Source organism: Lycorma delicatula, chromosome 3, assembly GCF_047948215.1.
Source record: "Lycorma delicatula isolate Av1 chromosome 3, ASM4794821v1, whole genome shotgun sequence".
Classification (NCBI taxonomy): Eukaryota; Metazoa; Arthropoda; class Insecta; order Hemiptera; family Fulgoridae; genus Lycorma; species Lycorma delicatula.
In genome coordinates, this window is record NC_134457.1 from 126,308,174 (window position 1) to 126,320,361 (window position 12,188).

General features: G+C 29.4%; 1 protein-coding gene across 2 annotated transcripts in view; it reads left to right on the forward strand.

The window, feature by feature from the left end:
• Positions 1 to 12,188, forward strand: part of LOC142321965 (uncharacterized) — a 34,833-nt gene that overhangs the window by 9,374 nt on the left and 13,271 nt on the right. For both annotated transcript variants that reach the window (XM_075360525.1, XM_075360526.1), the window contains exons 2-3: positions 4,214 to 4,330; positions 10,635 to 10,885. In XM_075360525.1, coding sequence (XP_075216640.1) covers positions 4,214 to 4,330; positions 10,635 to 10,885 — 368 coding nt within the window. The remainder of the gene's footprint in view (positions 1 to 4,213; positions 4,331 to 10,634; positions 10,886 to 12,188) is intronic.

Here is a 12,188-nt window from a genome sequence, read left to right on the forward strand (position 1 = left end):
GCATGTGATTGATCTATGCTGGGTCACAAGCAATCTTAAAAAAATATTCTTTTCTGCTTTGAATGTGGTTCTGCAGCTTTTGCACTTCATTGAAAGCAATTCTTTCCAGTAATCTGTCAGTGGGTTGCAGAAATGAAATTTTATCTCCAGCAAATTTTTTAAGAAGTACCAGAAGTGCTTGCAGTTACATAAATTTTATCAGCTAAAATTAATTGATCCTTTGTTGATATGATAAATGAGTTACTGTTAATTTAAACCAGATGTGCAATTTTTTTTGTAGTCCCTGATATTTTTAATGTATATAGTATTAAGAGTTGGCATGATGTTTGTTATTAGTGTTAATTAGCAGATCATAGAATCATCTTGGGAGCAAACATTAAACTGGATGTGAAGTAACCAAGCTGTCTAAATGAATAAATCAGGCTTATCAATGCGCTTCATATATGTACTGACTGCACATGGCCAGCTTCTTGAATATCAAAAGATTGAACATTTTTGTTCTGAAATTTTCTTATTAACAGGAGCAGTTTATTTTATTTATCTGGGGAAAAATAGTTATATAAAACTTATTGTAAGATAGAAAAGTCTAACTTTATTCAATTTTAACTTTTGTGTGAAAACTTGTAATGCAATATATATATACATTTTTTTTTTAATTTAGTTCATTGTGATGAGGATGTGATTGTGTTTACCTACTATTTTTCAAAAAAAAAATTGAAGATATTATAGATATTGGTGTGTGTGTGTGTGTGAGAGCACGCGCTCTTTTTCAATGAAAGTAGTATTTTGAAACATTTTTACTTTCAGATGTGTATATACTGATTTATGTGTATAATTTTTTTTTTTAAATGTTTGTAAAATACATTTCTATAGTCTGAACATTTTATACGAATTAAATATTAACCATATATAGTGTAGATTTTTATTCTTAAACTACCAGCATGTAAGTCAAGATTTATCTCACTAAGATGTGCTATGTGTTGAGTAAGCATGCATTTTGCTCATAAGTAAAAGATTATTTTGAATTTTCAAGTAGAACTGTTGTAAGAGCTTCCAAAGTCTGACTATGAATCAGGTAACTGGAAATCTCTGCTAATTTAAATGAAAAATTATTTTACAATTGAAAATAATTTGAAAAATTAAGCTATTGAGACTTAGGTAGAAATTTGTTCAAAAGGTTTTTTTTTGTTAATGTATATAGCCATAAGAAGATGGGCTTTTCATAAAACTTGTTCCATTGTATGGCCTTCAAATAATAGCATATATAACAAATTATACAGTATGTGCATGGATAAATATATACCCTAGTATATGTTTTTATTAAACACATTTTAAAATTTTTTGTGTACAAGAATTGAATACTGGATAATACATGGGACTGTAAATAATTAGGGTGCTGGTATGAGAGTGGTTTACTCCTTTTTAGGTCCAATGTTGTGCTGAGCTGTTGTGCATGTTGAACTCTTATCATTCGTAACAGAAATTTAAATCCAATGAATGCAAACATGCACATCAGGTAAGGCAGTGTTTCTGTATGTATAGGAGCACCACAAATTTTAATGTTATCATGTCAGCTAGTGATATTTATAAAATTCAGTACTTGGTGCTACTAAGTACTTAACCTGTATAATTGTAGATTAGTTTTATTTATATCAGATTATTCTCATTTTAATCAAAATACGATTGTGCTAAATGTATATGTAATTGCAGGTTTATCACAAATTAGTATATTCTTTTACAAATTCTTATCAGTTAAAGTGGTGTCTAATGTAATTGTTGAGCTGTATTGTTTTTTATTTTTTTATTTTGGTAATGACATGATCAACAATACCAGTCAAACTATGTGCTGTCTGAGGTAAAAGAGAGCTGCTAATCAAGCTGAAACTCATTTAACATGAAAGCAGTCTTGCTGTGTTTTGGGGGGGGGGGGTGAGAGAGAACCTCACAGTGCAGTGTTGGATCAGCATCTTGCAATTTGCTTTGTTACAGATGATTTATATTTTTCATTTGCACGAAGTGAAAGTATGCTTGTTGAATATCATCCTGATCTTTCTGTTGATTTTATCAGACAGATTTTATTATTTATTTTTTATATTGCTGTTTATATTACACACAAAAATTCATTTGATTATATGGGATGGGTAAGTCCCTTTACAGTGCAATAAATTCAGCTTAATCACTACTGCTGCCAATTCTCACCACTGTTATTGCTCACTGCTGTTGGAAAAGGTGGAGAGAATAAGCTGTGGTGGGGATCATCTGGTGTGTTAATTTGGGTTGGGATGACCTTAGTTGTAGTCAGTGTGGGACAATGATGGATATGAGTGCATTCACTATCAAAGAGTGTTTGTTAGCTTGTTTGAGGGTCCATGAATGTACACCAATGTTCTCATACTGTAAAATATTGGAGAACAGTATGAATGACTTCTTTTTTGTGTCATTTGAGAAATTGTCACCATCATGGCAAATGTTACTGCCATTGGAGAAGAAGGCTTTTGCTACAGGAATTGTTCTTGATGCATCACCCAGTGGGAGGCCAAGCACTCGAGCTGATGTGTCCTACTGTGGAGGCATCAATGCACAAATGCTCTGCAAAGTTAGCCATTCCAAGATTGACAATGCAACACCATGTATGGAAGGACTTAAGTTAAATGTTTCCGTCCAGCCACAGTTAATGAGTTGAGTGACAATAACAGTGATCAAAATGTTTATGCATGTCAATTATTAATTGAATGTTTCCCAAGAGCAAATGATAAGAAGAACGTCATGTTCTCAGACAAGTATGTGATTTATCGAAGCTTTCACTTGGAAATATTTTTTTCTGGGCAATTTAACCCATTTTTTTTTCTGAGGAAATCGACCACCATCTACTTCACGTTTTGATTTGGATTGGGTATGAATGATCGGCAAGTGGTTGATTCCAGAAAAACCACCAGAAGGGATTGCTGACATCATTATATTTCAACAAGACTATTCCAGTGCAGTTTACTTTGAATGCCTGCAGACACCTCGTGAAATTTTTCTGAATTGCTGGATTGGACGAGGGTCAGAAGAGTTACTGGCTCAGTACAAAACCAAAGCACTTTGGTTTTGTAAAAGAAGAGATCTGAAAACACATACTTCAGCAATGAATAGCTCCAAGCTTCTTTGGTCAGCTTTTGAAGTGATCACCTCTGATATGCTATTGTGGATGAACAACCAAACTGGGGACATGTACAACTGTACTCTGAACATCGTGAACCCACACAGATGTTTTAGATTCGTAGAATGTAAACTGCACCTGTCCTAATAATTTCACAGGTAATGCAAAGAAACTTCCTGCTTATGCCTACCCTTTATAGTTAGTCAGTTATTCAGTCCATCATGATGTAAAGTATGGTATTGTATTTAGTGATGCATAAATTTATTTTCTAATAAATTCTTTAATTTTTACAGTTTCAATATTTGAGAGGTAAATTTCTTATTATGCATATTTTTGTTAGATTCTATATATAACACAAGGAAGTCTGATTAAAATTATAAAAAATAACTGATTTCCTGAATATGAAAAACTTATAATCATCAAAAAATGAAAATAGATTCACTACTATAATATTTTCTGGAAGAAAAAATCCAAATTCCTTTCTATCATGTAAGAAATTGCTTATTTATGATTTCATAAGAGCTGATACAATTTTTGTGGTCTGAAAGTGAAAGTATATCATTTTTGTAATATTTTCATTTCAAGTTTCAAGATTGTGGATGATGTTTATATGTCACTGTGAAAACTCAGTTATAATAGCATCTATCATGTTGGCCAATTAGTTAAACCATTTTTACAAGAAAGTAATCTATGTATTATAAAGTAATTGCATATAGTAACATAATCTTTTTTTTAATTTCTACTCTAAACATTTCTTGAGTGCCAGAGTGTAAAAACTTGAGGCATATGGCTACCAGATTTATTCCACCGATACTGGTGAAAGACCAAAATAATTATTAAATTGAAGTCGCCCATGACAATTTGGAAACAACCCGTAAATGTTCTAAACGGTCATTTCTGGAGATGAGTCATGGGTTTATGGTTATGATCTAGAGACAAAAGTCTATTCTTCACAGTAGAAGAAGCGTCATGAACTAAAAAAGTGCACGAAGGTTATTAAATACATTCACTTTGCTTTTTTTTCTTTTTTACACATTTCACTTTTTCTTATTTGCATTGTTTATTTTACAGCTACATCTGCCAATATTGTGGGTCACAACAATAGAACTATGATTATTGAGGTGCAGCATTCCAATGGTCATGTACTTAACTCTCGTCTTCAATCAAGACAGCCATTGTTAATTTCAGGTGTGTTTCTATATTTTATATTCTGCTTGTAAATTAATTATGCTGTTATTAATATTTATTTTTATTACTTTTTAAAATGTTTGTAATAGTTTGAAAATGTCATACTGTTAGCATTAACAGAAATAAATATAAAAACTATCTTTAGCTAATAGCTGGGATAATTAATTTTGGGGTGTAGTTTGCTGTTAAAGTTTACCACAGTTTCAAATTCATAGAATCTAAGGTCTGATGTTTCTAAAAAATAATGTGTATAAGTTGTTTAGACATTTATTTTTCATAGCAGCAAGTACGAGATATGTTAAAAAAATAACAGAGTACTTTGTAAAAGAAAAAATCTATTGAATTGCACATTATATATATATACTTTCCCATAGTCTCTTTTTCTCTGAGAAGTAACTCTGATTGTACTTTCCAAAAAATCTTTCAGATCTATTGTCTGATTTTTTGTACTTTCCAAAAAATCTTTCAGGACTATTGTCTCAAATCTTTGTCTTTTCAACACAACTTTAATTTGCAAATAAAAAACTTAGCAAAGTTTTTATGCAAAACTAGCAGAATTTTTTTTAATATAAAACTCGTGAATTAGTTGGCTATAACATTGTGAAGTAAATTAATCACAAGTTGTTAAGCCAAAGTTCAGTTTGTTAAGTTCAAAGTTCTTTCACAGAGGTGTCTTGGTAGTTTTGGCAGTTGACTGTCTTTGTTACTGGTATAAATTTATAGTGAACAATGTCTTTGATGCCAAAAATATTGACATCACCTTTCTATTTGAATGAATTTTACAATATTGGGATCATTTATCAACCCACTGAGATGACTTAGATTTAGTTTTCGCATCATACTTATACACCCATGTCTCATTGCTGGTTTTATTATCTATATTATTGGTAACAAAAAGGTTTCATTGTCATTTGCATGATTCACATTCTTGGCAGATTGCTTACTGGTTTTCTTTCTTCCCATGTGTAAAAAAGTTTCAGAATGAACTTGGTGGCTGCATACCATGCATTCTGAATGTTTTGGGTAGGATTTTGTGATATGAACCACTGAAATTTCATTATCTTCTGCTAACTCGGTGAACTGTTAAATGCTGATTTAAGTGTAGCAAATCATTCACTTTAGCAGTGTAGGGCATATTTGTTGGTCCTTTAAATTCAAACATCTAGAGTTTGTGTTAAATAAATCGCAAGATTTTATTTTTCATTTGTATTGTGATGGGTTTTTCATTGTGAAAAAGTGTCTGTTTTCTATTAATGTTTTATTGTTTCACTACAACCGTACTTTTAAAACGTATTTTTGAGTTTCAAAGTTTACTCTGAGTAACTACAAAAACCACACTAAAAAACTTGGATTGTTACTTTGAATTGAACATTTTTTCAATGAATTGTGGTTAGTGATGATGAGATGTTAAATTTTTTCCTTCATAGATTTTCATTCTAATTTATTGTAAAATTTAATTTTTATCCTAATTTTATAATGCTGAGGTTAAGATGATTGCCAAAATGATTCCCAAAACACTTTTCTCACGTACTGTTCAGACAGTTATTATATCTGTAATAGTTTTATAAACTGTATGATATATACTTTGGCCACTTCATTAAGTATAGCAGATAAAACTTCCATTGGGGTATATCTACATTTTATTATAGTTTGAAAAACTTTCATACGATTTAGTATTTGTGATTCTCTTTAGCTATTTTGGTTTCTAGAATCCTCCTATGAATGATTATTTGATTTTCTACTTGCTTTTTTTTTCAATTACGTCTTTTTTGATATTTTAATGTAACTTTGCTAGGAACCAGTTAATGTCGGTTATGTATAATCTCAACTAGAGTACATGTAATTAGGAAAATATCAAATTTATCAAAATAAATTTTTATAAACCAATTTTTCCGTAAAAACTAATGGATAAAAGCTGTTGAGAATGATTCTGGGGAACAGGCGTACTTTTTTTATATATGTAGATAATGATTCAACAAAATGTAAAGAACCAAAAAGAACATACAAATTTATAATACCTTGCTCTAAGATGCAACTTCTTAGCAGGTTCACAGAAAAAAATCAGGTTTTAAGTAATTATTAAAATTACTATTTTTTTTTTTTTTTTTTTGTGGTAATAGTTTAACTTTTACTAAACACTCTTTCCATTTTTGTATTTGTTTATTTTTAATTTTAAAAACGTTTTATATATTGAAAATGTTTTTATTATTAATTTTTTATTTTATCTTAAAAAAAAATTATTGTTGAAGATTATTTCTCATATTCTCTGAATTTAAACAAAATGGATTCATTTTTTATTCCATTTCACTTCTGACAAAATTTTTATAATTTATTTACAAACAAAAAAGTATATACATTTGGAAGAAAATGTGATGAAACTATTAGAAAAAATTGTTAAAAATGATGTTTTATAAGTATATAGAAGTGACTATGTATATTCTGTTTATATATATTGAGTTAAATCTAATAGTAATTAAAATACTGAAATAATTTAACTACACCGTGGCTTATTTTTATACATTGTGTAATGTTATAAAAGTTTGTGAAAATTCTGTTTTTAAACAAATAACCTATTACAATTTCATAAATTATTATTTTGTAAAAAAAAATTAGTATATCAAGAAAATTTATGTTACACAATGAATGTTAATGATTTAAAAAATGTTATGTTTTACTGTGTGATTACTTTTGTTTGTAAGTTTTAAATTGTTAATCTTACTAGCTGGATAGGAAGGTGAAAAAGTATTAGTGTCCTTATACTCAATGTTGTCAGGCTCACGTGTATTTGGCACTAGATATTGTCTGGCTGTTGACCCAGTTTGGTGAACAGCATGGGTTTGACATTTGCCTCCTCCTCTTCTGTGCTTTTAATAGCTCAGAAACACTACTCTGGTGTGCTGAAATAACTCTAGGTTCATCTTGCATTCTGTTCATCACACCCTGCTATGTGTTCTATAGCTTCCATACATTTCCTTTTATATATATTTTTTTCATATCTTTTTCTTTACTTGTCAAGCTTGTTATAAGATGATAATTTATTCAGAAAATATTTTTAAATTATAAATGTATTTTTTTTTAATAAATATTTATGAAAAAAATATCGGCGTATTTATGTTAAATGAACTGAATTAGTCTAAATATAACATTTGTTATAAACAATTTGTTATATAACAATTGTATATTATATACAATATGTTATAACAGTTGTATATTATATTGCTTTGCAGTTTTATTTATTAGTAAATCTGAAGAATAATTCACATTTATTATAAGGAGGGGATAATATTTTATAATGAACATAGATGAAACCCCTTAGTGTTCTTATAATAATAATAATAATGATAATGATGAGAAAGGTTGTAAATTCCTGATTTTATGTTAGACTTTTAAGTGAAAACTTCACTCATTTTTAATCCACTCTCAATATTTACATGAAGATAATTTTAATTTTTTTACTAGGAATATCTCACACTTCATAATTATTTTGTAATATATTTTATATAGTTAATTAATTTAATTTTTTTTCATCTGTACAAAATGCATGAAAAGGGTTTTTGAATAAGATTTTTTATATTATTAATTATGAGTTAATTGACATCATTATTAAATATGAATTTTTATGACATAATTTTGAATTGTCTCCAGATATGAAAGAGTAATTTTTATGAAGTTGCACTGTATATTGTTGAGTTCATGTGTTTCCATGTGCAATTTATGGTATGATTTTATTAATGATTAGTTTTTCTTGAATCTGGTTATGAATTTAGCAAAACTAAATCTGATGTACGTGAAAATCTCTTCTAATTTATTGTATTCATTTCACATTTGTTATCAGCTTCTATATATTGTGAAGAGCCAGTTGGTACTGTTGTGTCTGGTTTTTTTTATATAATTGTTCCATTCCAAATTACTATCAGATGCTTATATGATATAACATGCTAATAGCAATTGATCCATTCACAGATGGTCTTCACAATATTCTGTCATTTTGTAATTCAGTAGGTGTTTTTCAAGTAATGCTTGATGTATTCTCCAAGCATCCAGTAATTGCAGATATTCAAGCATCATCACTACCTCTTCAATAAGTGAAATACATATATCGGTTTTTACTGGATTCCTATACAGCTGTATAGGAATTTCAGGTAAGAATGAACTGATGCAGCCACTAACAAAGCTTGTACTCTACCAGTTTTTAAAAATAATATTCATTCTGATTACATGTTTTATCAAACATTAGCTGAAGGTAGTGTGGCAGAATGAGTGGATGACATGTTGTCGACTTTAATTTAAATCATATAAAATCTAGTGTAAAATAGTTGCTGTGAAGAAGTAATCCTGTGATATCTGCATTTGGGGGACATTAGGTTAATACACGAATTCTTCTTTTCATATGATGGTGTTTCAGTATGTCCCTTTGGACAATTTTTATTAATTTTGTCTTAGGTTTAAACTGGTATGCAGATCTTTTCGGATGATAGCAGAATTGAAATCTGTAATCTACAGAAGACAGCTGTCTTTGAAGGTTGTATTTTTGGATTACTAAGGCAAATCACAATTTTTAATAATCCAGATTATAACTCAACAATTTTAATCTATTCATTTTCTATAGTGTCAGTTAATGTTAGATTTTTATAAAAATATTAACTGGCATTTACTGCTTTGGTTATTGGTCACAGAATGCCAACAGAATGAGTAAATATTGCAGGTGGCATTATTTGTGCAGCCAGTTTTAATTTGGCTAGTCTTTGGCAACCTCCAAATTACGTAATTGTTTGAATTATTGATAGTTTCATTAGCTTTCGTTATGTCCTAATCTGTAAACGTATTCCCTTTCAGGTTTTGTAATTATTCAGGTTAAAGTACAAAAAAAAGCTACATTAAACAGTTATTGAAATAAACTAGAGATAGAAACTGCCTAAAAATGTTTAATAAAACATTTTTACTAAAGTGTTGGCCATTTTGATTGTTAAACAGTCATTATTGGAGGGTATTAAGCAAACAGTAGATGAATAAATGAGAAAGTAGTAATAATTAATATTTCACAAATTAATAACATTACCAAACTATTAAATGGACATTAAGTGATTATAAAGTTAAAGGTCATAAATAAACAAATTGTTATAATTTTAGACAATTACAGTCATAACCTTAAAGTCTACAGCTAAACCACTAACACCATCAATTAAAACTGCCTACTGCAGTCTATAATGCATGCTTTTTATGTAGAGTTGGACAAGGTGAAAATTTACCTTGAAAAAGAAGAAATAGTGATAGCATGACCTTAAACAAATTGATTGTATATATTCCGTGAACAAAATTAAGGGAGAGGATGATTTAATGTTCTCATGATGTGAAATTTTGAAAGAGTGTTTTAACAGTTTTAAAGTTCTAAAAGACTGTGAGATACTGATTCTCTGTTTTTTTATGGTGATAAGAAGTTTATGTTCAATTATGATAAAGGAAGCTTCCTAACTATGTAATTTATGTTAATTATAACATTTTTAAAACTCCATCTTTTAATAAAAATAATTTTATTATGGTCCCCTTCTTTATTCTGATTTCAATTTTTTTTTAATTTGCCCCACTTATTGTATATTATAATTAGTGACTACACAGATCAACTTATAAATGGCTGCTGTTTTAAGGGGTTTAATTTTTAACATTAACAAGAACTGAAACTAATTTCCTTAGTGTATAAAAGTTCTTATAGAACTTTTAATTTATTTATGCTTCTCTGTTTACACAGAATCTATAATAATTTAAAAATTGAAATGGTCATTTAGTTTTAAGATTTTAAGTAACAATTTTTATGAAGTTTTTGAATATCTTCTTTTTTTTTTTAATTTATTTATTTACAGTCACATGTTATTGCCTTATTTTATGGTTCCTGCAGTTTTTAAAAATGTTACTGATTTTTCAGTGGACTTTTGATAAAACATGGTAGGCCTAAGAATCATTTAAATTAGATGTAACTTTTATATCCGTAATCTTAGTGTAATGAGTTTTATACTCAAATTTTAGTTTCCTGTGTCTTGTAATTTCACAAGACTTGTTAAACACAGGTTTTGATTAATATTGCATATTGTGACACATTTAACTTCGGAATGTTTAATAAAAGTTTTAATAAATTGGATTGTTTGTCTTAGCTTTTCATGTCTGATTTTAAAATGCTTTATTGTAAGCATTATTCAACTATTTAAGGAAGAAAAATTTAATAAAAGCTTTTCTCATGTCATATGCTAATATCAAATGTTTGTTCTATTAGGTTACTTGTGCTTTAATGATTTTTTGTTTTTTTTAACAGCCCGTGATAGGCTTGGGTCATCCAGTAGTACAGACGATTCTTGTTCAGAACCAGAACAGGACGTTAGTCAACACATCGGTAAACCAGCTGGATTAGGACCAGCTCCAGGAGTAAGGAAACGTAGGGGAAATCTTCCTAAACATTCAGTTAAGATACTGAAACGTTGGCTTTATGAACATAGGTACAATGCTTACCCAAGTGATGGTGAAAAACTACAGTTATCTCAGGAAGCAAATCTCACTGTTCTCCAGGTTAGTTTCTCATTTTTTTTATTAATTAATTTTGTAATAGGTTTTTTTTTATAATGATATTTCAGTCAAGTGAAAGTATGATATATAGAGCATACTATCTTCTTTGTATGTAATATTTAAAAAATGACGTATCTCTAATTCTCCGTTGTTTCTAGCTACATAAGATTTAAATAAAATATTATGTTATATATGAGGGGGTGCTAAACTTAACAACTTTTTTTTTCAAAAAGTTGACAACAATTACTGTTACTTTAGTGGGAAGGTGTTGTTTTATTTGTTAATTGCCTTATTATTAGGTGTTATTTTTTAGCTGAAAGTGCCCATTTTGCTGCAGGAAAACAATGCTGAGTTCATAGGTGTGTAATAAAAATATAACATTTTTAGTGTTGAAATTCATGAAGTATTGAGGGCCTACTTTTTCAGATGTTTAATGGTGTGCCGACTCAGTGTGGATATTGAGGCTGAAAATATAACTAGTAGTTTGATTTGTCGGTGTCAATTCTTCCAGTTAGTGTTGATTTCAGGACGCTACAGAAAAAGGTCGCTGAAAAATTAACTTTATCTGGGCAGAGAGAACATTTAGTGTAATCATAATTCATGATAAGTTTTTTCATTGAAGCTGGTTAGGCTGTGGGTGCCAACAAAATATTTATTTATTTATGCCAACACATATAAGAGATGAAAACAGGCGGATTTAAAAGTAATTTTGTAACATTTAGACTTCCCAATTCATTCTAATAATTAGTTACTGATTGTGAAACATGGAAAATAGTTGGTCCAAAGGCCATTAAGTCAGCAATAAAAGTCATTTATGCTATTACTTGGTATAAGAAGGATATTTTGATGTCTTCAGAAGAGCTAAATAATTAATGAGGATTCACCATTTACTTGGCTGTATGAGTTAAAGGAGGTATTAGAGCATGATCAAGAAATCTACAAAAGGATATTCTCTTATTTTTTTTCAACGCAATTTACTGCTCACATGGCTAATATTTTGGGAAAAAAAAGAGAGTTTGTGTGTACATATCATCTACTTTGCAACCATCATCTAAGTTTGTATATCTATTTTTCTATGCATCATCAAAGTTTCCTGTTTTTTTTGGTTTTTTTTGTCAGTCATTTGACTGGTTTGATGTAGCTCTCAAAGATTCCCTATCTAGTGCTAGTCGTTTCATTTCAGTATACCCTCTACATCCTACATCCCCAACAATTTGTTTTACATACTCCAAACGTGGCCTGCCTACACAATTTTTCCCTTCTACCTGTCCTTTCAATATTAAAGCGACTATTCCAGGATGCCTTA